This window comes from Indicator indicator, chromosome 3, assembly GCF_027791375.1.
Source record: "Indicator indicator isolate 239-I01 chromosome 3, UM_Iind_1.1, whole genome shotgun sequence".
NCBI lineage: Eukaryota > Metazoa > Chordata > Aves > Piciformes > Indicatoridae > Indicator > Indicator indicator.
The window spans coordinates 43847361-43874340 of NC_072012.1; the positions used below are offsets into that span (position 1 = coordinate 43847361).

Here is a 26980-nt window from a genome sequence, read left to right on the forward strand (position 1 = left end):
CCACCTGCCATGGACAGGGACACCTCACACTACACCAGGTTGCTCAGAGCCACATCCAGCCTGGCCTTAAAAACATGCAGGGATGAGGCTTCTACCACCTTCCTGGGCAACCTGTTCTGCTGTCTCACCACCCTTCCTTTCTGACATCCAGCCCGCATCTATTTATAGACATGATTAGATCCTCTCTCAATCTTCTCCTCTCCAGACTAAACGGCCCCAGGTCTTTCAACCTTTCCTCAAGGCAGTGCTTCAGTCCCTTCAGCATCCTTGTAGCCCTCCATTGGACTCTCTCAAGCTGATCCCTGTCCCTCTTAAACTGGGGAGCCCAGAACTGGATGCAATATTCCAGGTGGGGCCTCGCCAGGGCAGAGTAGAGGGAGAGAAGAAGCTCCTTCAGTCTGCTGGACGCACTCTTCTTAATGGACCCCAGGATCCCATTGGCCTTCTTGGCCACAAACCATTTTGAGTCAGATTGCAAAGCTGTGTTTTGTTTTATTGTTTTTTCTAGGTTATGTCTCACTGACAAATGTTACAACACACATCCCTACGAAACGTTTTCCTACTGTCAAGTCAGTATTTTTTGAAAGAAAGCCATTTCACTGAAAATTTAATTACATATACTCAGCTTACTCATTCTTACAGCAACCAATGTAAATGAGTCTTGATTTCAGCTGGGGTTTCTGGATACCACTAAAATACATGTGGCTTTGGGGCAGAGAAGTTAGAGGGTTTTGGTGGACTTGTGTCTTTATTTTTCTCATGGTTTTTTTTCCTTGGGAAATAAGTTTTTAAAATGAGAAATACCTCTTTTGATAAGGCTAAATAATACATTTGAGTTATAGCTCCTACTAGGGAGAGAAAAATGCATGCTAAAGGCATGCACTCATGTTCTTGCACCTCTGTTAAACCAGAACAGTAAGAGCACTACCTTTGCCTCAGGGAGCCTATAGATGGTATCAGCATTTGCACACCAAACTAAGCTGAGTTTGCAAGAGACAAGTGGGTAAGAGCATGAATGAATTCTTTACGAAAGACAACCAGATATCCAGTGCTCAATGGTAAACAGAATGAGGAGGGAGCTGCTGGAAGCAGGAAAGTAATTGGAAAAAAAATAAACAAACACATCCCCATTGTGAAGCAATAGCAAGGATTGTTTAAACAAAATGTAAAAAAAAAAAAATACTAAAGTGCTTTAAATGTTCTTTCAGCATTAGGCAGCTGTGCTTGTTTCTGGGACTAAACTATGAAGAATTATTGTGTACTTGAAAACTCATTCGGCACCTGTTTAACAGTGATTGGTGCCTTACAAATAGCTTGAAGGAAAGAAGGCTCACCTTGTACAAAGCAGGAATGATCTGAGGCGTTTTCAGTCGATGAAACACAAAGATATCGTACACTGCTGAAATGGCCAGAACAGTCACTCCTTGCTCCTTCCACAGCATGCTGCATCCTGCACACAGCCCTGCTCCCAAGATCCAGCCCCAAGTACTCAATGAGGAACCTCTGGTAGAGCAGTGCTTCACGTAACACATCAGGGAAAGCAGAAAGAAGAGGCAGGCTCCAATGTCTGCTCTCCCCACGATCCCCGCTACGGCTTCCGTGTGTATGGGATGAGATGCAAACAGCAGGCCTGCTATCAAGGTCCAGTACCCATCCCCAAACAGGATCCTGGAGAAGTTTGTGAAAAGGCCTGTGACTGCAGCATGTAACAGAACGTTTACAAGGTGGTAGCCCCACGGGTCCATCCCTCCAAGGGCATGGTTAATGCGAAAGGAGAGCGTGCAGAGAGGTCTGTAGGACTTGTGGCTCCCGCTGTGAGTTAGCAGCGTCCCCCAGAAGTCATTGTAGAAAATGTGGGTCCACGGCGTCTCAGGAAGAAGGTCCTGGTTTGTCTTGATAGCTCGACTATAAAAGACAAATAAAAACTTCATTTCAGCAGAAGGAAAAGGGCAAAAATGAAAGGCTGTGGAAAGGCAATCACACTGCTACCACAAAAAAGAATGGCATTGTTTTGCTGCTGCTTTAGTTCAAGTTTTGAATTCTTACAAGAGGTGTTAGAAAACTACATATCCATTGACTTCCCACTAAAGCAAATTTCCATATAAATTGGCTTTTAAAACATTAGAAACAGATGTTATGCAGCTTCCATTAAATTAAAACACCCTTCAGTGGCATTCTTCTGAGTCTAACCCAGGAGTAATCGGTTAAGATTTGATGAGTTATAATTAAAATGTAGAAGAAATATGAAAAATTGACAAACGTTATTGTTGAAACAACGAATCCTCCAGTAATTCAGAACTAAAACCCCAACCGGCCTTTTATACTGCAATTTCAATTTAGATGCAATGAATCTCACTGACATGGAGGAACAATAAATACAGAAGTCAGTAGGAGCACCCAAATACACACTGCTGTATGGGGCATTTCTACACAACTATTTCATGCATATTTTCACTGACATTTTCTGCTTAACATCTTGTCCAGGCAGACAGCAGAATGTTTTACAGATTAAAACAGGCCTTCTCTTTAAATTTCTTGCATTTCCAATTCAGGAAAAAAAGAAAAACGTTTTTAGGTCATATTAGCTTATGAATTTATCCTGATTGGAAAAAAAGAAAAGAAAAAATATGCTGTAGAGCTTTCAGCATTTATGTTTCCAACCACCCTGGCAAGGACTGGTGCCAGCTGTTAGTTATCTCCATGCCTAATTCAGTGATGTAAAAATCTGTCCCCTGTGATGATTGTACAAACCCAATTATGTGCATTTAAAATTTACACTGTGGGAGAAAGTGTGAGACAAGCTTAGTGCAAAAAGATGAGTAGAATTTCATTAGTTACTTGCCTTCATAAGCAAAGTTGTCTTTAAGCAATTCTTTAAAGATGCATTGTTACTGCTGAGCTTAACTCATTTAGCATCTATTTTACCAGGGTAATTAAGAAATCAGCTCAGCTCACGAGTCTTCTATTAAAAATATTAAACAAGAGAGATGATTTACATCTAATTCTTCACTCATTCACTCTTTCTGTCTTTCCAAAAAATATCTTCCCATAATTAGCAATTTTCATAATTAACAATTTCCCATAACTAACAATTCTCATCAGTTCAGATGAGAAAGGTGGGGGGTGGGGGGGGAAATGGTGTGAAACTCAGGTCTGAAATGCATAACTCTAACTCATACACCAAGTCTTCCCTCACACTCTCTATTACCTTGGAACCTATATCTTTTTTTTTTTTTTAAATGGTATTAGTTTCAGGAATGTTGTCTCTCTCAACACTGATACACTGTGCCACAGAATCTCCCTGAATACCATGGTGCTCAGCATTTGCATTGTCCAGAGCACACTGCTGTAATGCTTTCAGACATGCTTCCTTTTCACATGTCCTTTTGTCTCTGAGAGTATAGAGGTTATGGAGAGGTCAGTTTCAATCCTTTAAAGATCTCATGATGCTTTCTAAAAGACTTGAACATTTTCATTTTGACTTCTGCTTATGCAGTAGATCAGGTTGCTTGTATTTGTTTTCCCAACCCCACACACATTTTTCTCATTTTAGCCCAGCCTCAAACACTGGAAGAAAACAAGATCTTTGTTTTCACGTGGTTTATCTTGTCCCTCCACGTAGTCCTTTCCTGAAAAATAATTCCCCTGTTTGTGATTTCAGTTTGTGGTATCACTCTCAGAATCACCATCAGAAAGCTAAGAATTCTGCAAGAATAAAGCAGGTGTTAGGCTAGTTAAAAAAAAAGAAAAACCACTTTCTCTGAGAAAAATATACTGTTAGACTACAGACCCCCACATGCTAAGCACAGCTATCAGATATCAGGATTTAAGAGCTGAAACCTTGAACTGCAGAAGTGCTTTTTCTTGGGGAAATAGTAAGAAAGTAAGTGGCAGTAATATTCTCAGCATAACCACCCTCCCCTGAGGCAGAGCATTTTGCTATGAAGAGCCTAGGTGGTGCACAGGTCATTACCAGGAAACAGTAACTTTTATTACAAGACGAGAGGATGGAGTCAGGCTGTGCTTGCTGATACCCAATGACAGGAGAAGGGGCAATGAGTGGAAGCTGAGAAATAGGAAGTTCCATGGAAACATGAGGAAAAAACATTTTCACTGTGGGGGTGACAGAACACTGGAACAGGCTGCCCAAGGGCATTTGAATATCACAGTCTCACAGTATATCAGAGGTTGGAAGGGACCTCAAGAGATCAGCAGGTCCAACCCCCCTGCCAGAGCAGGATCACTTAGGGCAGTCTGCACAGGAATGCATCCAGGTGGGTTTGGAAACTCTCCAGAGAAGGAGACTCCACAACCTCCCTGGGGAGCCTGTTCCAGTGCTCTGTCACCCTCACTGTGAAAAAGTTTCTCCTCATGTTGAGGTGAAATCTTCTCTGCTGAAGTTTGAACCTATTGTTCCTTGTCTTATCACTGTGAACCACTCCCTCTCTGGACATATTCAAAACCTGCCTGGATGCATTCCTGTGCAAGCTACCCTAAGTGATCCTGCTTTTGCAGGGGGCTTGGACTGGATGATCTTTTGAGGTCCCTTCTAGATCCTAACATTCTGTGATCTTTATTATATCACTTAAAAAAAACCCCAAACCCACACCATAAAACCTCCAACAACAAAAAACCACAACCCAAAAGAACTGCAGCTATCAGTACACATGTATAAAGCAACTCCACACTAAGCTCCCACACTTGTTAGCAAAGGAGACCAGCCCTCTCCCTTTAAGACAGTCATTTTCATGCAGCACACACTCATATTGGACTATTCCCCACCAAAAGAAAATTGCTTTTCTCCAAATCATAAAAGAGCCTCTTATACATTCTGAGGCATTAATTGAGCCAAATTTTATTTACAGCCTTTGAAACAAATTTGATGCAACCCAGATTCTTTTTATTCAGTCCTCTTCATATTGAAAACATAAATTAAAAAAAACCAAAATAAATATGTAATAACAACTATATTAAAAAGAAATTAAACAAACAAAAAAATACGCAAACCAACAACAACAGAAAACCCACACTAAAAAAGAAATAGGAAAACTGTAATATACAGTATTGATCACCCTCTATTTGGGTGTGGATTTCAGCCAGTAATTCTGTAATGATGCTAGTTCATAAATTCATAGAATGGTTTAGGTTGGAAGGGACATCGCCCCTTCCAAGCCCCCTGGACACCTTACACTACACCAGGTCTCATCCAGCCTGGCCTTGAACACCTCCAGGGAGGGAGCAGTCACAACCTCCCTGAGCCACCTCTTCCAGTGTCTCACCGCACTCTGTAGAACAGAATTTCTTCATAACCTCCAGTCTAAATCTGCCCTCCTCAAGATTTCAATCCATTCCCTCTCATCCTACCTCTGCAAGCCCTTGTAAAAAGTCCCTTTCTGGCTTTCTTGTAGGCAGCCTAAAGTCTCCCTGGAGCCTTCTCCTCTCCAGGCTGAACAGTCCCAACTCTTTCAGCCTGTTCCCATGTGCTCCAGCCTTCTGATCATTTCATGTCCTTCCTCTGGACAAGAAAAAAGACCCAGGAAACTACAAACCACTCAGTCTCACCTCCATCCATGGAAAGGTGAGCTCATTCTGGAGGTCAGCTCCAAGCACATGGAAGGAAAGAAGGTTATCAGGGATAGCCAGCATGGATTTAACAAGAGTAGAACATTTTTGACTAATCTGCTAGCCTTCTATGATAGTGTGACTGAATGGATAGATGCAGGGAGAACAGTGGATGTTGCCTACCATCAGCAAGGCTTTGAACACGGCCTCCCATAACATTCTCTAACGCAAACTCAGGAAGCGTAGGTTAGAAGGGTAGACAGTGAGATGGATTGGGAAATGGCTAAACAATTGAGTTCAGAGGGTTGTGATCCACAGTGTAGAGTATAGTTGAAGACCTGTAGCTAGTGGTGTTCCCCAGGGGTCAGTACTGAGTCCACTCTTATTCAACATAAAAGCCCCTGGGGCTATTTAGTCTTGAGAAGACTGAGAGGGCATCAATGTACATGAATATCTGAAGGATGGGTGTCAAGTGGAGGGGGCCAGGCTCTTTTCAGTGGTTCACAGTGATAAGACAAGGAACAACAGATTCAAACTTGAACATAGAAGATTTCACCTCAACATTAGGAGAAATTTCTTTACAGTGAGGGTGTTGGAGCACTGGAACAGGCTGCCCAGAGAGGTTGTGGAGTCTCCTTCTCTGAAGACTTTCAAAACCCACCTGGATGCATTCCTGTGCAGACTACCCTAAGTGATCCTGCTCTGGCAGGGGGGTTGGATCTGATAATCTCTTGAGGTCCCTTCCAGCCTCTGATATACTGTGAACATCTTCATCAACAACCTGGATGAAGGGACAGAGTGTGCCCTCAGCCAAGTTTGCTGATGATACCAAACTGGAGGGATTGGTGGATACATCAGAAGGCTGTGCAGCCATGAAGCAATATGTGGGCAGACTGGAGAGCTGGGCAAAGAGGAAGTTCAACAAGAACAGTGTAGAGACCTGCATCTGTGGAAGAACAACACCATGTACACATACCAATTAGGGGTTGACCTGCTGGAAAGCAGCTGCATGGAGAAGGACCTTGGAGTCCTGGTAGGCAATAAGTTATCCCTGGGACAACAATGTGCATTTGTGGCCAAGAGGGCCAATGACATCCTGGGGTGCATCAAGAAAAGTGTCCAGAAGTTCTAGGGTGGTTCTCCTCCCTCTCTACTCTGCCCTGGAGGGACCACATCTGGAGTATTGTGTCCAGTTCTGTCCAGTACTAAGTTGCTCTTGTCAGGGCTCTGAGGGCACTAATAACGCTTGACAGCCCCAACCCCCATCCCAAGGCTCCCTCACCCTGCCCACAGCCCCACAGCACAGGACTCCGTGTCACCCTCCAGGACGCCCCATTCACCCCAACCCCAATGACATGGCAGCAGAGCCTGTCTTCAGCTCCCCACAGCCCTGCCCTGCCAAAACATGGGTCCCATTGAGACAGACCCACCTGTAGGCCCACATCCTCACCTGGGCCTCCATGCCAAGGAGGTGCCCAGTGCCCTGATCCTGGCTGAGGCAAGGTCGTATTTTTCTTTAGCTACTAAATTACCAAGCTGTTAGCTCTGCTGCAGCATTGATGCTTAGCCACCAATTTCAACAGCAATTTTGAAAGCAGTCCCTCTTCACAGCCTGGCAGGTAGTGCTGACATGTGCTTTGTAAAGCCTCCCTCTCTGGCAGCCAACAGGGCTCGCTGCAGATAGAAAATAATATTAATTGCTGGCTCCAGGAAAGACTCTGGGATAAAGGAAACTACAAAATGCCTTATTAGCCTTGTCTTCTCCTTCACTCACAGTTTACCTTCAGGTTACATCCTGCAGATTAGTCCAATCTTGCTAATAGGCATAACAAGAGAAACTCTCCAACTGCACTCATCACTCAAACACAGCCGTAAACTCTGCTCCTGCTAAAAGGCAGCAGGTCACCAGGGAAAGTCATTTTTCAAAGCTCCAACACAATCGGCATTTTTACTTTCAAGCAGCCTCAGATAAGGGCTTCAGACTCCGTCAGGGAACTTGCTTGCTTCAATTTTTAATGCCTGCCCATTTCACACATCCCAGGAGAGCAGGATATCTTATTCAGTGTACAACAAACAGATGGGTTTGAGAAGGGGGGGAAAGGGAATCAGCCACCACAGCCAGCTATCAATTCCTCAGAAATGGGAGTCTGAAGAAAAGCAGAAGCTGTAAAAGCAAAATCATAATTTCTAATCCTCTCTAATAAATACTTCTGTCTCCTGCCATAAACCAATCATTTACCTACCTATTTACATACCTTTGAGTGCAACTCAGTGAGATGCAAACTCAAAAAATGCCAGAGATCCAGTAGTTAATGTATGCCCATATACATGCACACACACACAAAATCCCCATATGTTTTTAAAATTAATGATTATATATGTCCTAAACTTCTGCACTAGTGCTAAACTGATCCAGGTGTTAACACCAGGATAAAAATAAAAAAAAAACGGGGGGGGAGGGGGGGGAGGGAGGGGATGTGATATTCTAAAGAAGTGATTTAACACCTTAAGCCTTATGTCCAGCTTCAGTTTTGTTAATGGTCCCCATATGCTGCAAACAAACATCACTATTTGAAGCAGAGAACATATTTTAAAGAGAAAGGAGAACTCCCAGGGGCACACACAGGAAGCCATCGAGCAGCCCTCTCTCACACAAAACAGATAGGCAGTAATGGACTAGCAAGTCTCTGCTTGGAGGTGCTTCAAATATTATTCTTTTGCTCTTTTTTTTTTTTTTTCTTCTTCCTCATAAATAGTCATGGGAAAGCACCCTAGAGCAGTTTTACAGTGGATGTGAACGAGTTGTCTTAAAGATGTTTTCAAGATTGTACGTTACTTGTAAGGACAACAGGGCTGAAAACGCTGCCGGAGCCTGCATTTTGGACAACAACCAGCTTTGCAATCCCAAAACGTACAGCAGCTGAGCCAAGCCTCCAAACTGCTCTTTATAGGTTGTTAGGCAGGTGTGTGGTCAGAAGGCACACAAATAGAGCTTGTCATATTTTGGACAATTTTCAGACTTGCCCACAGACTACAATATGCATGCAGCTGGTACTGGTAGGCTAAAGAAAAACAACAAAATACTATCTACTATGTATAGAGGTCTTAAAGTAATAAGCATAAGTGGATGAAAACACATTCATTTAAATGTTTAAGGGAATTAGTTGCCATTCTGGTAGATTTCTGGCGGCAAATATGTCTGACATATTCAGTATTACATTTCATTCCTTCTCAACAGTTGTGAAAATGCTTTGTCTACAAATCCAAGAGGCAATAAAGTTTTATCCATGCCACTTCTCCAAAAAAAAAAAAAATTCCTACATTGTATATAACAGCTAGGGACACCTGCAGGACACCACATTCTGTGTATGCTTTTGTGTTTCAAGTTACAGCTTTTAGTTTCTCTTAAGAACAACTTTTCCTCAGTAAATCTCTAAGGAACAGCTAATAACTCATCTGTTTTCAGATGGGAAACAACTACCTACGTGATATATATGAGTTGCTGGCTAGGCTCTAAGAATAGGATTATACCTATCTGAAAGACTGAAGAAAAAACCTAGGTTCAAATCATGTTTTAAGTTAATTAAAGGGAAACCTAACATCACAAAAGGAAATAAAGTTCTAGTACACTACTGCCGAGTTAATTTCCACTGATAGTATGGTCCTTTCACTGTCTAGAAATACTTGACTTCATCTTACTCAGAGCTGAAACACTGAATATATATATATTAATATAATATTCCTATCCTTTGTAACGCTAGTGAAAGCTATTAAATGAATATATAGTTAGTACAGGGCCTCAGGAGAATATATTAACAAATTCTATTTATAGATTTCAGATTTAGTGTGCTATAGCAGTAATTGCAAGTGGTATGTCAATCATCAAATGCCCACATGATTTCAACCACTGCCAAAAATGAAGACACAGAGAAATAACAAGAAGAAACACTCCAGCAAACAAACATAGAGAAGACTATGGGCTTGTACCACAGTATGAAGTCACACAGACTTTCCAAGATTTTTCTATGCTGCACAATGTCTTTTAAAGGAATTGATCTTTTAAAGTAGGCAACATAAATTTGCAGAAAGATGAGGGAGACATCTAAGCAAGGTAGCTCTATGAGCTTTGGTATGACTTTATCCACCAGCAGGCTGTGGTCCAGCAGTCCATCAGTGGCTGAAGATACAAGACATTATTCAGAAGAAGGAAGCAGTAGTAGTAGTTACATACTAAATGCTGCTGAGTACAGCCTTAACTACACTGAAGTGTGCTGCATGTATTGATTTTCTTATTGACTAGAAGCACTTTGAAAACTTGAAGTAACTAGAAGTTCAAAACATTTTGGTTACAAGAAGGTTGAGATGGTCTGAAAAATCTTTTCCACCCAGAACATACATAATTCAAAAGCCAACTGTAAAGTCTTTGAACTGTATTGTTCTGCACAGTATGAGCTTTTTCATTTCTAAGTGTGCCCTTACATGCTGGAAGAATCTGGCCATTATAATTACCCAAAATGTGTCTCACTCCCTCTCAGTTTAAGCTTTAACCTAACACAATAAACACTAAAAGACTGACTATGTGAAATTTGAAACCCTAACAACAAATACCTGGCATAGTACTGTTTGATTATTCATGCACAGGTAAAAAAAAAAAAATCACTCTGGAGATAATAAGAGAAATAATTAACATTTTCTGGTGTTGAACAGTAAGATACTATCACTTTCTTCTCGGGAGGGACCAGATAAAAACAGAGGACAGCTCCTATCTTTGTGTCTACTCCCTGAGTTTCTTAACCACAGCATGTACAATAGGTCTGTGGGAAAAAAAAAGATTATTGAAAAAAGAGTACTTAAATTCCTAAACCAGAAAATGCTTTCTGCTATTCTCACAGATAGGTTCTGTCCTATCTATACTACAGAACAAAAAATTGCTAATTCTGCTACCTGACGACTCCAAGATTCTTGGTATTTACCTGGTAATATATTCTTTTAGACACATTCAGTGTTATTCTTAACATTTTTCTTCATTGATTTCTTTACATTTTTCTTCAGTGATAAACTACAGCCTGGCAATAATTCAAGATTTGTTATTTTATACATTTTGCATATATAAATATATATATATATATATATGTATATATATGCAAATATATAAATAATTTTTTTTTTTTAAAGTATATAATAGTAGTTTCTGAATCATGGCCAGAACTCATAGTTGGAACCTCTGCTGCCCTTTTCAAACCTATTTTCCAGGATAAAAGTGAGCCCAGCAGGCTTTATTAGATTTATCGTTCTGCAGTGGAATATGGCACTACACCATTTATCTGCCCCACTTCCCTCTGGAAAAATAAAACTTAAATAATCTTTGCCATTTCACCATACAGTAACTCACAGGAGCTAAAGGATAGAAATTTTCAGGCTGGAGAACACAGCAGTTAGAGTAGACACAGATTCATAGATTGGCTTAGGTTGGAAGGGAACTTTAGTTCCAAGCCCCCTGCCATGGGCAGGGACACCTTCCACCACATCAGGCTGCTCGAGGTCTCATCCAGCCTGGCCCTGAGGAACCTCTTCCACTGTCTCACCACTTTCACTGAAGAATTTCTTCATAATCTCCAGTCTAAAGCTAGCCTCCTCAGGCTTCAATTCATTCCCTCTCTTCCTATCACTACAAGCCCTTGCAAAAAGTCCCTTCCTGGCTTTCTTGTAGGCTGCCTTCAGGTACTGGAAGACTGCTCTAAGGTCTCCCTGGAGCCTTCTTTTCTCCATGCTGAACAGCCCCATCTCTCTCAGCCTGTCCCCACAGGGTAGGTGCTCCAGCTCTCTCATCATCTTCATTGCCCTTCTCTGGACGTGATCCAGTAGTTTGATGTCCCTCTTATGCTAGGAACAGTAGGACTGGGTGTAGTACTCTGGGTGGGGTCTCACAAGAGCAGAGTAGAGGGGCAGAATCACCTCCCTTGACCTGCTGGTCACACTTCTTTTGATGAAGCCCAGGACACAGTTGCCTTCTGGGCTGTTAAGCACACACTGCTGTCCAATGTTGAGTTTTTCATCACCTGACACCCCAAAATCCTCCTCCTTGGGACTGCTCTTGAGCCATCCCTCCTCCAGCCTATATTTGTGCTTGGGATTGCCTGGACCTAGGTGTAGGACCTTGCACTTGGCCTTGGCACGTTGAGTTTCTTAACCAGATTAATAGTATAGGATATTAAACCACTTTTTTTGGACAAGCCACCTTCTGAATCTACATCAAGTCTTTCCAAGTGACACACACACTGTACCACTATAGAGTTTATCAGTCATGAATCAGTCCCATGACTATCCTCAGTTCTTTTTACTATGTGGCAGACTACACTAACAAAACAAGGTCAGTAATTCAGTTTTTGAAAACTTACTATTTTTTCCCCCCCTCAGTCTATTTCTGACATGGCATTTTCAGAAAATTTATGGAGATTGTACAGAATTGTGCCTAAACCCACACCTCTTCCGTACTCTGTACAGAATTATGCCTAAACTCACACCTCTCCTGCACTCTAAAGACCTGAAGATCTTCTGAGTCAGCAGTCATATTTTTAGCGAAGCACTGAAGAGAAACCCCAGGAACATGTACACACAAATATAGAAACAATGAGAAGAGAGGTGAGACTACTGAACCACAAGGCAACCTATCCAACACTATCCTTTTTGGTTTGGGTGTGTGGCTTTTTTTGGTTTGGTTGTTGGTTGGTTGGTTTTGTTGGTTTGGGTGGGGAGGGGGTTATATGGGTTTGGTTTTGCTTTTGTTGGGGTTTTTTTGAGGAGGGTGGGTGGTTTGGCTTGGCTTCTTTAATTTTTTGTTTGGTTAGGTGTTTTATGTGGGGGAGGATAAAGAAAAGCATTGAGTTAGTTTGTGTAAGTTCCTTTCTCCAAGTCTTTTATTTCAGCACCAAAAAAAACCCCTTCATTAACCAGAGTCTGGTCTAAACTTAAAAGTTTTACCGGTTTAAGTGAAAAATTTGAAATCTTTTTAGTGAAAATATTTTAGTGTACACATATCCACAGACATCAATCAATCTATGCTTCATACTGGTTTTAGAACTCACACTGAAGAAATGTCTTTTTTTGAGAAGAGAGGAAAAAAAAAGGCAAATCAATCCCAGACTCAGCTATCACTGGTCACATCCAAGTTTTTCACTCTAAGAATCAAGTGATTCAGTGTAGCCAGATCCACTCTGGCTTTCATTATCCACAGGTCTGCCAAGCATAGACCCTGCCAGGCTACAAGCTGTCAGCTTTGGAATTTGTGTGTGCCCACCCAAAATTCTCCTGCCTCCAAAAAGTCTCCTCTTCTTTCCCTTCAGCCCCAACATAAGACGCATAATTGTATAAAACTCATGTTCTGCCACACACCACTTGTAGACTCCTCATCACTTTTCCCACCCAAAGGATATCATCGTAGCAGGTTTGTGAGTGGTTTTATTTGGGTTTTTGTTTGTTTGTTTGTTTGTTTTTGTTTTTTCTTTTTAATAATGTAGTCTAGAATAAGCATTTTCCATTTAGGTTAAGTATGTTTTGATATCTTATAAATATTTATGCCAAGGTCTTAAAATCCTATTTTGCATGGCAAGAAACTGTCTTTTAAGAATCATAAAAGTTGGAGGAGGCCTCCATGATCATTGTGTCCAATTGCTAGCCCAGCACTGCCAAGTCCACCACTAACCCATGTCCCTAAACACCACATCTACACATTTGCACATTTTTTTAACACTTCCAGGGGCAGTGATGCTCCAGGTAGCCTGTTCCAATGTTTAGCCATCCTCTCAGGGAAGCCATTTTTCCTAACATCTAATCTAAACCTCTCCTGGTGCAACTTGAGGCTGTTTCCTCTTGTTCTGTGGCTTGTGAGCTGGGAGAAAAGACTGCCCCCCAGCTTGCTACAGCCTTCTTTCTGGTAGTTGGAGAGAGAGTATCCCCTGAGCCTCTTCTTCTTGAGGCTAAACAATCTCAATTCCTTCAGCCACTCCTTGTGTGTGCTCTAGAGTCTTCAGCAGCTTTGTTTCCCTCCTTTGGACATGCTCCAGCAACTAACTGTCTTTCATGTAGTGAGGGGCCAACAAAGTGAACACAGTAGTGTTTCTGTAATATTGCCCATTTGTAGCATAATTGCCCTCCAAAGTTGTCCAGACATGTAGATGAAAGATTGCCCTCAAATATTAACATACTACAAAAGGTATTTGTTTTTCAGACAGCAACTTCCAAATAAAGGGGTAAGTAAAAACACAAGGCTTATACTTTTTTTTCTTTGCTGAAATCAGTCTCGTTTAAGGAACCAAACAGATGCCATTTGTCCTCAAAAATCCCAGTCTGGTTTATCAGCTTCTCTGATATGCAGTCACAGGTGATTGGGGTCATAGCCCTATTTATGGTCTGCTGCTACATAATATTAGGAGTGCAAGGGAATCTCTGAGGATTTGCAAAGAAAAATAAGCAAATTTATTCTGCCTCAACTCCAAAGTCCAGGTACACAACCATGAACCAAAAGTGACATACTGCCATTTCAGTGAAATACTCTGAAAAATAACAAGAACAAAGCAAGTAAGAAACATTAACATATACTTGAGTTAAAACCCATTCTCTCTGTGATCATAGTTTACTCACCAATGAATCAACCTAAATATTTAAAGTACCTTCTTAGATGATTCCAAATTAAAAAAAAAAAAAAAAAAAGTGCAGTAATTTCCCTTCTCAGATCCTATCTAGCAAAATTCCTACAGATTATAGAGAAGGGCTGAAATTGAAATCTGTCTGGAAAGCATTTTTTTTTTTTTTAAAGCATGAAAAAAACAACATAAAACTTGCTACAGACTTATGTCAAAATCAATTTTTGTGAAAACTAAATTCTATAAAAACAACCCAGATAATTAAAACCGATATTTGGTCCCACAAAGATCTTTAACAACTTCTAGTGAATAGAGTGACTGTTCAGCACAGTTCTGGATGAATGAACCATGCTCTTTCCAACTCTCCAACTTCTTTGCAGGACCTGTCTAGGATGCCTTTCATAAATATACTTAAACACAGCAGACTGGCACCCACTCACTTGGAAGGTGTTGATCCTACTAAAAAAAAAAAAGGCTGAAAAGAGTTTTACTAATTTGTTTCAGTTCTGGGCCCCTCGCTACAAGAAGGACATTGGGATGCTGGAGTGTGTTCAGAGAAGAGCACTAAGGCTGGAGAAGGGCCTGGAGCACCTGGCCTGTGAGGAGTGACTGGGAGAGAGCTGGGGGTGTTCAGTCTGGAGAAGAGAAGGCTGAGGGGAGACCTCATCTCTCTCTACAACTAGCTGAAGGGGGGTTGGAGTGAGGAGAGGGCAGCCTCTTCTCCTTGGTGTCAAGTGACAGGACAAGAAGAGATGGTTCCAAGCTGCACCAGGAGAGGTTCAGGCTGGATGCTAGGAAATATTTCTTCACTGAAAGGGTTCTCAAACATTGGAATGGTCTGCCCAGGGCAGTGGTAGAAATGCCATCCCTTGAGGTGTTTAAGCAGTGTGTGGACCTGGTGCTTAAGGACACGGTTTAGTGTTGCCCCTTCAGTGCTGGGTCAAGGGACTGGATGACCTTCGAGGTCTCTTCCAACCAGATGCCTCCAAAACTATGCAGATAGAGGGATCCACTGATGAAAACCAAGTTTTGTGGCCATTGCTTTTGTGAAACACACTAAATTGAAACCATAGCAATACTTAAAATAAATGTTACTTCCTCTTAATTCCTTGTTGAAGAGAACCCAGACAGTAGACAGCAGTTTTGGGAGTGACATCGAAAGGACTCATCACTGTTATTTTGTGAGATAAACTACGGATTTTATAGTTGTCATCACATGCAAGTCTGCACTGTGAGGATTTTCCTGGATGCTGTCAAAGACTGAGCTAAAAAGCCATAAAATGACAACTTTGTTGAATTTTTTTATCAGAACACACAGAATAAAATTCTGAGTCTTATAATCAATTGCAATTGACATTAAGCTTTTAATAGCCTTGCAGTAGACTTTTTAGACTTCTAAGCATAAACCCAAAACCAACCAGAAACCATTCCTTCCTATGTTTTAGAGCAGCTGTTGGGAGGCAGGCAGCGAGTGAAATGGATCTCAGACAGCAAATCAGGTAAACTGAAGCCATTACCAGAATCACACACCCAATCAGCCTTCCTGATGAGATCATTACAGATAGGTCAAGTCAAGCTGAACTACAAAAAGCAGCTAGCACTGAACTGAAACACTATCAGATTTTCAAGTCTCTCCAATTCTATGCTAGCCAGCCACTTGCATTTTTCTTCACAAGTGATTTGCATGTCATTCTATTTATTTGTAAGCAGCTTTAACTTTCCTAAGAAGTATCCTTTTAAAAACTGAAGGTCTGATGATCTACTTAAAGATCAAACCAAGATTTAAATGCTAGGGTTACCATCCCTAATGTAACATTTAAGTCCAACCATCTTTGGCATCAGCACAAGAGAGGACTGCACTTTTCCTGGTAGCTGAGTGCCACAAAAGATTATGGTATTTCCTAGCTCTGGCTGACCTCTTGTAGAGCAGTGAAGGGGAAAAGGACCTGGAAGACCTGGTGGACAACAGGAGGACCATGAGCCAGCAATGTGCTCTTGTGGCCAAGAAGGCCAGTGGCACCCTGGGGTGTATTAGAAGGGCTGTGGGTTAGTAGGTCAAGAGAGGTTCTCCTCCCCCTCTAATGTGCCTTGGTGAGGTTGCATCTGGAATATTGTGTCCAGTTCTGGGCCCCTCAGTTCAAGAAGGACCTCAGAGAACTACTTGAAAGAGTTCAGAACAGAGTCACAAAGATGATTATGGGAGTGGAACATCTTCCTTACAAGAAGAGACTGAGAGAGCTGGGGCTCTTTATTTTAGAGAAGAGGAGACTGAGATGTGACCTCATTACTTGTTCTAAATATGTGACAGGTGAGTGTGGCAGGGCAGAGCCAGGCTTTTCTCAGTGATGTCCAATGATAGGACAAGAGACAATGGTTGCAAGCTGGAGCAGAGGAGGTTACACATGAATGTAAAGAAAAATTTTTTTGACTGTAAGGGTGGCAGATCCCTGGAACAGGCTGCCCAGAGAGGTTGTGGAGCCTCCTTCTCTGGAGACATTCCAAACCCACCTGGATGAGTTCCTGTGTGACCTACTCTAGGTGATCCTGCTCTGGGCAGGTGGAGGTGCATTCAATCTTTGGAGGTCTCTTCCAACCCCTAACATTGTGATTCTGTGAAATCAGTATGGAACAGGGGCAGGTCCTGGCTCATGAGAGGCAGCATGAGACCACAGGAAAATCAAAAGTTCACCATCACATTTTCAAAATCAGTGAAATTCTGGAAACTGTACTGAGTCTAACTGAGAAAATACAGCAGTGCTGAGTACAAGGATCACTTCACATGAAGGTATACAATTTAAATCCCAAATGGCAAATACTTAACCATCAACTCCTGAAAAAAGATGAAATGGTATTTCTAGAGACAGAAGCTTCTGTTATTTCAATATTACTGGCCAACAAAACAGATGAAAGTTTAAAACTCACTTCTGTGAGCTGATATGCCACAACTTTATGTATAAGTCAAGCCAGGTGACTTATTTCCAATAGCTATGAAAACAGTAAAATTGGTTTCAATGACCTCAGAGATATATATGCTTATTTGTGGTTGTGGCCTCAGGCAACCTTGAAACCGATATTCCATTAAGTCAGAAGCATGGCACATGGCCAAGCTCCTGTAAGAGTTAAAAGTCTTGCACATAACTTTCTTTGTGTGTTTATTTGAATAGAAGGGTGACTTTGGGTTTGGGGCCACCCATCACTTAATAGACCTCCCATAATATTTAAAGGAACTGTTCAGCTGAATTTTAGCATACCCTAATCAGCCTTGGGATATTAGCTCATTAAACAAGATGTAAAAGCACAAAAATTGAAGCAACAGGAAAAGAAACATCAAAACAGAGTTTATCTGGAGTGTATCATTTTAATGTGTATTTTCCTCTACAGAGAGTCATGCAATATGTTGGGTGCAGTTTAATTACAATAAGAAGATAAAGAATCTACAGGCTATTACAAAGCAAATAAAAAATACAAACCAGAAGACAAACTGTCTAATATAATACAATAAGAAATAGTGTTGAAAATTATCAGAAAACAAAGAAAGTACTTCAGGTCACTATACTCTAATAAATACATAAATAAAAGCTCCTTTTGTCTTCTTCCTATAAAGGTCACAAAAAGAAGCTGTAACAGCTAACTCGTAATCAGGAATATCACAATGATGTGGGGACATTAGAAACAAATTTTGCTTTGAACATTCAAAAATAACTGGCAGTAGCCACTAATTTTAAGAACACAGTTCCTCAATCTGGGCTCCAGAGCCATGATAGAATTCATTAATCACATTTTTATTCAGAAACTTCAAATACTTGGTTTGGGGTGTTTTGTTTTGTTTGTTTGTTTGTTTTAATTGAGAGAGGTTTCTGTAATACTCTTGTTCATCAGTGTATCCTTTTTCATCCTATACAGCTGAGCTCTCTTGAACAAGACAAATTCACAAGGGAAAATTGCCTACCCTTGTTAGCATACCTAACACAAAAGCTCTACTTACTGCTGTATTTTCTTGTCAGTGGTACTGCTTTTGACTGTGAAAGGTCTTTCTCAAAGACAGCAAGTGGTAAACTGAACAAACTCACTAACAGCAGTCATCCTGATCCATTCTGGAATTCATGGCCCCATATCCAAATTTGAGACTGAAAACCTTGAACAAAATAAAGTAGCAAGCAAATGTTCTAAAATTGGGACCAAATTTATTTGACCAGGTACCACCACAAGAAAGGTTGGCAGGTACCAAAATCCAAAGTTACCACTTCCAGCCTGTCTAGTTATCACTTTGAAGCGTCATAAACTGTACAACTGGGTAAATATTTACACTGCAATTTAGGAACTGATGCTTTAGAGAGCTGCCACCATCTAAAGCTTTAGGTTTGTCTCCCGCAACAAAAAACTTACAAAGCCTGACTGATCACTAAATGCCAAGAAAGGACTCCAATGCACCTCTTAAAATAATGAAAATCAATTAATGAATTTGTAGAGTTATTATATGTAAGTGCTCATTTCTTTCTAAAGAGAGGAAAGCATTGCCAAGAACAGCAGAAACTCTTTTGAGTTCTGCCACTCCACCTTTCCTGGCATCCAAAAGATTGCTAAAAGAATTGTTGTTTTAGACTGGATTTCATACAGCTCCTGTCACCAAATGGACTAACTCAGACAGGAAAGTTGTTCATTAAATGCACGGTAAAGTGAAATACATACAACCAGTTAGAATCTTTGATTTGAAAGGCTGCATCTGAGTTAATCCTGAAAGGTAAAAGTGGATAGAGACATATAAAAACATTTAAATTCCATACATAAACAAACGTTTCAATGCCTAACTGTCTAAAACAGAAAACAATCCAAACCTGCAGTAAGGTATCTGCTACATGAGGTAGAGGTGGTAGGTCCTGCAGCTTGTAGCACACCTGCCAGCTCACTTCATTCTCTCCTTGAAGCTAGGACAGAAAGTAGTTTGCAGATACCTCCCTGCAGTATGACACCCCACTGCGCTGGCGACACAAGGCTTCCTTCCCACCAGGCATGTTTTGCCTTGCTGGAATGAACTTGAAGCCAGGAACAACAATCCACCCTTCCTCTTGCTTATTTGTCCCATGGCTTCTTACTGTCTGAAGGATGCTGATGTCTCTTGGATGCAGTTTTGTAATTTTTCAGAACTCCTTTTAGATGCTGTGCAATTACTTTTAAGCTGAAGTTTCATGGTGGTGTTTTCTCAAGCCCAGCTGATTAAAGCTTGTTTAATGGATCTTGACGAAAATATATTATTCACCTTAATGAGAATTTATGCAAATCACTGCCACCAGCTTCTGCAGAAAACCTTTTCAATTAATTATAATTAGGCTTTTTAGTTTTAGGCTCATCAGGTTTTTTTTCTACTAGGAAATTACAAGCATGGATTACTTTTTTTTTTTTTTTAATCGTGGGAGATGAAGAACTGCATTGGTGTCTTAAAAACAGACTTCTAAGTGCAGAGCCCTTTTCATCCCTGCCATTCTGATCAGGTCTAAGTATAGGTCCCCAAATATCTATGACTGGAAAGAAGACACACACAAAAAAAAACCAGCATCAGTGTTAATATACACATCAATTATTTCTTGGCTTTAAAAGACTGATTTTGTAGGAAAATAAACTGAGTATTCAGATCCTGGCTTGTCCCCCCAGCACTTCTGAAACTCTCAGAAATGCAGAAAGATCTCTCTCTGAAAATGATATTGCACAAGGAGCTTTTTGTATGTATTTCATGGACATTTCACTAGTGTTAATACAAAAAACATTGTTCACGTGGATGAACAGCTCTTTGAATGCAGCCAGAAATATTCCAGTAGAGAAGTTGCAGGAGCTCAGGAAGAACAACGCATTTCCCTGTAATAACTTTGGAACTATTTTTACAGATATGGATTTAGAATGGAGAAAATGATGTAATGCTCTGTATTGCAGAGATAAAGAAGTCTGAGGTTATTCCAGTTAATTAGATCACATAGTAAGAAGCTTTCATGGAAAAGTGAAATCCTTACTCTTTTCCAACTGATTTCCCAAACTCAGGTGGTTTTAGTTCTTCTGAACAAAAAGCTACCTAGCACCACTTCAGGATTCATTTAATCAGCTGAGAGCAGAGAGGGAAGGCAGGAGATTTTTGTTACAGCCTTTCTAATGGAGAGTCTTAATTTTGGAGAACAGCACAAGTCTCACATGTTCCCATGGGGAATGCAGTCACTGCTTAGTTTCCACCCTTGATCCCCAAACTAATCCTGAATCACTCAAATTTTATCCATTCCCTTCATCAAATCCATGTTTAACTTGGAAGAAAGACAGACAAGATGGGAAGAGGCTGTGAGGTTGCTACCTAGAATTACAACTCAGGGAAGGCTGTTGTCTCTCTGCCCCTGTTTCTCTTGTTGAGCCACTGGATTCCAGTCCGAGAACACTTGTGTTGTAACAGCACCCCTCTTTAAAAGCAGTCTAACAAACCTTCTGCTTTTCTTGCCCTCATGCTGAATCCCAACAGAGACAGAAATTAGCTAAAAACTAATGACTGCCTTAAGCAACCCCAGGTCTACAAACTTACAGCCACCCATTCATTGATAACAATTCCCTCTATGCCCCTTTTTCAGGTTCTCAGGCATAGCCTGTTTTCAAGCTCTAACACACACCAATGGCTGCAATCATAGCTCTTGCTCATAAACCAGAGGAATTCATAATTAGGCATAGATATAATATTCCCTCACCTGTCACAGCTGTTTAATTACAGATCATTTAATCAGAAATGAAACAGCGCTTCCTCTAGGAAAAGCAAGTGTGAAAATGACTGTTTGGTTCTAAGTTTATAGCCTTCAGACCCAGATCAAATGTGTTCACAACAAAAAATGTTGCCACTCTCCAACTGTTAGCCCACAAAAATCAACCCAAAATTTGCTAACTAAGTGGTCCCTCTTTGAAGCTGACATTGCCATGACATAGGAATGTAAGTTTGATGGGCTTATTGCAGCTGAAGTGACTTTTTATATAACACAGATCTCAACAACACATGCACAGGAGTACATCTACAGTGCCCCAAAACATTAAGACTCAAAATTAATGTACAGGGCAACCATTTTCACAGAATCATTAGGTTGGAATAGACCCTCAGGATCACCAAGTCTCCAACCGATAACCCTACACTACAAGGATCACCCCTAAAGCATACCCCCGAGGACCACATCCAAACAACCTTTAAACACATCCAGGGTTGGTGACTCAACCACCTCCCTGGGCAGCACATTCCAATGCCTGATCACTTTTTCTGTGAAAAAATTCTTCCTAATGTCCAGTCTAAACCTACCCAGCTTGAGGCCATTCCCTCTTGTTCTATCACTAATTATCTATGAGAAGAGACCTGTGAGAAGGTAGTTGTAGAGAGCAGTGAGGTCTCCCCTCAGCCTCTTTTCCAAACTAACCATCCCCAGCTCCTTCAGTCACTCTTCATAAGAATTATTCTCCAGGTCCATCCCCAGCTTTGTTGCCCAGCTCTGTACTCGCTCCAGCACCTCCACATCTCTCTTTGAACCAAACCTCCACATCTCTCTTTGAAACAAACAAAAACAAGAGTAAGACTTTGGAGCAGCAAGCAGATTCATTACAAATTAAAAGGCCAAGCAGAATATTAAACAGCCACATAAACAAGGTGAAATCATGCTGTGGCTTTTAATTTGCAAACAGAAATTCATTAGCAGTTCTCTAGGTGATGTGTGAACCAGTTCAGACTCCCATGACTGCACCTGCTCTACAGGACTACCAGTAGTAAAGCTGACATAGTAGCTAGATTCATAAAGACAGAGAATGAAACCTGCCAACACCCTCAATAAAGTGATGTGGCTTAGTTTTTAAGCAGTCACTTAGCCCTGTTGGAAGCATGATTAAGGTCAGATGACAGAAATCATCTTTTAAACTTCATTTATCACTTACAAGGGGATATTAGGATGCAAACTCATATCTCCTTGGTTTGCCACTGATGCTGTCTGACCTCTGAACTTCTAAGAAAGAGAGACCTTGCCTTACAGCAAAATAACTTAAATGCATTTTGTGGGGATTGGTTTGGTTTTTTCCTGGCCCTAAGAACTAAAATCTTCACCAATATTCTAGTTCTGATTTCTAGGAAAAGGTACAGCCAGTAGAAGCTGGTATTCAGGACAAAAACTCAGTTTTAAAAGATCTTTAGCTCATGGGATAAAATTACCTCCTGACATTGCAAGAGAAATATTCGTGTAAAGAACTTGTTTTCTATGAATGATGGTTTACTGGCTGATTTTCTTTAAGAGTTGTCTAGCCAAACAAAGACAATATAAGGGAAGATAATTACAGCAGCAGCAGGCATCTAACATTCAGTAACATTATTCTTTTGTAAGTGATGCTTTCATGCACAACAACATTCAATACTGTAATGGCACAAACTGGATTTCAGCCCTGTAATTTTGAGAATTACAGTTTCAGAGCCTCAGCTATTTTGCTGCTGTAAGGTTTCAAATTTGCTCTGCTCTAAGCAGCTAAACCTTCTAACATTTCTGCAGTTCAACATCAGATTAGAAGACATTTTCTCCCTCCTCCAGCTTGTTTTTTCTCTTGGCTTCCATCTTCTCCCATTTCCATCTAAGAATGTACGATTACTAAACCATACTGAAGGGGGGAAAAAAAGGAGGGGAGGAGAAATATCACAATACAATCACTTTCCCCTACTAAAGAAACGAAATTTCAATACCAACACATTAAGTTGTCCAATTATGTGGTGGTCCTTGTTTATACATTAATTCTATCCAATAAATGTTTTGGGGTTTTTCGATTTTTTTTTTTTAAATTACTTAGTTTTAAAATAAAGTTTCCACCTCCCTTTTTTTTAAGCATTGATTACCCCACTGGGTGAAATCAGCTTGTCTGAAAGAAATGCCACACACATGTATGCAGCCACAGATGCACATACTCATTTCTCTGAGCACAGTTTCCCAATTTAGCCAATCTGCATGAGTCCTTAGGTTCTGATGGCTCTCATGAAGCTCTCTGATGGCTTCTCACAAGCTAAAGCTTGCTTTTCAAATGGGCAAAATTAAGCAGAAACACAGAATTGTCAAGGTTGGAAGGGACCTCAAGGATCATCTAGTTCCAACCCCCTTGCTATGGGCAGGGACACCTCACACTACATCAGATTACTCAGAGCCACATCCAGCCTGGCCTTAAAAACTGCCAGGGATGAGGCTTCTACCACCTCCCTGGGCAACCTGTTCCAGTGTCTCACCACCCTCATGGTGAAGAACTTCTTCCTAACATCCAATCTGAATCTACCCACTTCTAATTTTGCTCCATTCCCCCTAGTCCTATCACTACCCAACACCCTAAAAAGTCCCTCCCCAGCTTTCTTGTAGCCCCCTTCAGCTACTGGAAGGCCACAATAAGGTCTCCTTGGAGTCTTCTCTTCTCCAGACTAAACAGCCCCAACTCTTTCAGTCTGTCTCCATAGGAGAGGTGCTCCAGCCCTCTGATCATCCTCATGGCCCTTCTCTGGACATGTTCCAGAACATAAACTAGAGGAAGATGCCTTTATGCTGTTTGCCTTCCTTGCAAAACTATTCAGAAATAACTACATGTAAACTTCCTTTTAGTCAACAAAATGATGCTATACTTCATAGCCTTCCTGTGCACCTTTGGAAACAGAGGAGGAAGTGGCTGCAAGAGTCACAAATCAGCTCAGAAGGAAAAGAAATTATGTGTCGGAAAACCTTTCCCTGATAAATTATGCAGCGATTTCCTCAGCCCAAGAGGTCAGAAATAAATCTACAAAAAGAAACCAAAACAGTATGCAGCTGCCTTTGATATTCACTGCTATTATCACCTTGCTCCACAGAGAGCTACCAGGTAATATTTCTAGGAAAAAGTCTTCATTTTAGAAAGAGTGTAGTTTAAGAAGAGTAAGGACCTGACTAATTGAAATTAAATGTCAGACAGGTTTTCTTTTCCACTACTAAACCAGGATTTTTTTTTCCCTCTGTAGCTAACTCAGTACCAAAAAACCAAAAAAACCCCAAACAAACAAACAAACAAAAAAAACCCAAACCAAAACCCAAAGACATTTTAATATAATTAAAATGGTTAGTTTGGGTTTTCTTTAATTCCTCATTTTTTCTTTTTTTTTTTTTTTCCCTACTTTGTGCTGCTGGTGTGTTTATGGACAACTGATCACAGAACCACAGAAACACTCAGGTTGGAAAAGGCCCTCATGATCACCAAGTCTGCAACTGAGAATCCTAGGTTCACCCCTAAACCATATCTCCAAGTACCACATCCAAACAACCTTGAAACACATCCAAGGTTGGTGACTCCACCACTTCCCTGGGCAGCACATTCCAATCCCTGACCACTCTTGCCCTGAAAAAATTCTTCCTAATGTCCAGTCTAAACCTACCCAGTTGCAGCTCAAGGCTGTTCCCTCTTGTTCTATCACTAATTTTGTGTGAGAAGAGACCAGCACCAGCCTCTCCACAATGTCCTTTCAGGTACTTGTAGATAGCAGAGTGCAGGTTGGTTTGTTTATAACAGATGCTGCAATAACATAAAAATTAATCCATTTACTTAAAATAATGCTTTTTCCTTCTTGACAGTGGGTCACAGAGGTGTGGCCCTCTCTCCTCAAGTATTGATTTGAGTTGCAGCACTGGCTCCTAGGAATTAACCATTCTTAAGCAAGTGAACAAAATTTCAAATAACCTGCCCTTCTGGGATGGCATTAGCTTTTAATAGCCTAGCTAAGAATTTCTTCACGCCAAGTTCTGAAGTTTTGCTCCTAAGTGCAGATCAGAAAACCTCAAAAATCTGACTGTCAGCTTTTCTCCTTTTGCTTCAACAGATCTATCATCAAGTACATGGTTGGTTTCTTTATTTTTAATATTCATACTAACTTCACTTTTCAATGTCCCTCTCTGGGAAGGGTGCTATTAAATATACTTGTCCAAAAATAATTAGGGAGGGGGAGCAAAGAAACATTAAACTGTTTCTTTCATACTACTGGTCCCATTATGCCCAGGAGGGTTAGGAGTGTTAAGAGCAAGCACAGTCATCTACTGTTCTGCACAAACAGAAGTTAGAGTTAGCGAACTAGGTTAAACTAAATTAAAGTGGTGTTTAATTGAGAATGTTCTTATTCAGTAATTTTTTACACCCTTCTGGGGACATTCACAGTACTGCTGATGGGCATTGAGGCACCAAGTCTTTCACCTACAGTACTGTACAGTGGTGTTTTGAAAATTAAATATTGTTAGTACAGCACTTCAAAAGTACAAAATGCTATGTAAATACTAAAAGCATTCAGTGCTAACAAGAGTAGTTCAGCTAAATCCCCATTCACCATACTGAATGTAAAGCATTTTCTTTTTTTTTTTTTAAGTTCAGAAACTGTCTATAAAAAGCCTGACAAACAGTTAATAGGCACTGAGTAAAACACTAAAAGCACAGACAGACCCAACTTGTTGTTCCCATAATTGATTTTGAATTAAGCCAACTCAGAGCAATCACCTCAAAGGAAAAGGAAGCCCATATGAAATCACAGTTCCCAAATGAAAAGGGCAAGGACTCTGCTGCTGCCATGACCCCAAAAGCCATAGAGCATAATGAGATTGCTTTAACTACTGTGAACTTTGAAACATGTTGTAAAGGTCAACAATTACTAGCTGAGTAACAAAAAAACAAAAGCTATTACCTTCATTACCCAAAATTTTTATTGCAGTAGGAAAAGCAGTTCCTGTAAAGGCCCCTCAGTATCTCCCACCTCTGTTGTTTTGCTTTGTTTTCGTATTGTGCTGTAAAAATGTCCAAGTTCTAAAGTGTGAAAAGACCACCTGAAAGAAGCACACATTGTGTTGCACCTACACTGCTATATGCAATCACAGAATCACAGAATGCCAGTGGCTGGAAGGGACCTCGAAAGCTCATCCAGTCCAACCCCCCTGCCAGAGCAGGATCACCTACACCAGATCACACAGGAACGCATCCAGTTGGGTCTTGAACATCTCCAGAGAGGGAGACTCCACAACCCCCCTGGGCAGCCTGTTTCAGTGTTCTGGCACCCTCACAGGGAAAATTTTTTTCCTCCTGTTTCCATGGAACTTCCTATGCCTCAACTTCCACCCATTGCCCCTTGCCCTGTCATTGGGCATCACCAAGCAGAGCCTGGCTCCATCCTCCTGACACTCACCCTTTACATCTTTAGAAACATGAATGAGGTCCCAGTACTGACCCCGAGGGACTCCACTAGACACAAGCCTCCCACTAGACTCCGTCCCATTGACCACAACTCTCTACTTTTTTTCTTCAACCAGTTCACATCCACCTCACTACCCAGTCAATGTACATAACCATTAGCAATGTGAAAAATCAATTGCTTTATCCATAATCAGATCAAGAACAGAATTAATTTCACCTACTTTGCATTAAAAGCTACAGTTCAGAGAAGAACGTCACTTTTGGACAACACCGCCAACTCTTCAACAGGAGAAATGCTTCTGGCCAGAAGGACCAGCACTGGATGTGGTACACACTGTCCCATCTTGTCAATGGCTCTCCACCTGGGCATAGCTCCCAATAGAAACAGGTTAAAAACCAACAGTCCACTCTACACTATTCACACAATGGGTTTTTAACCCTCTCGCAAGATAAATTCATTCCATTCCGATATTAAATTCTCAGCTAAGATTCACAAAATCTACTAAAAACAACTAACTTAATTCAAATAGGTATCTTAAGTAACTTGCTGAAGCAACAAAGGGAAGATT

At 40.9% G+C, this 26980-nt stretch overlaps 1 protein-coding gene across 1 annotated transcript in view; it reads right to left on the bottom strand.

Moving 5' to 3' along the window:
* Positions 1 to 26980, bottom strand: part of TMTC2 (transmembrane O-mannosyltransferase targeting cadherins 2) — a 265543-nt gene that overhangs the window by 146957 nt on the left and 91606 nt on the right. The window contains exon 2 of the mRNA XM_054399725.1: positions 1335 to 1905. Coding sequence (XP_054255700.1) covers positions 1335 to 1905 — 571 coding nt within the window. The remainder of the gene's footprint in view (positions 1 to 1334; positions 1906 to 26980) is intronic.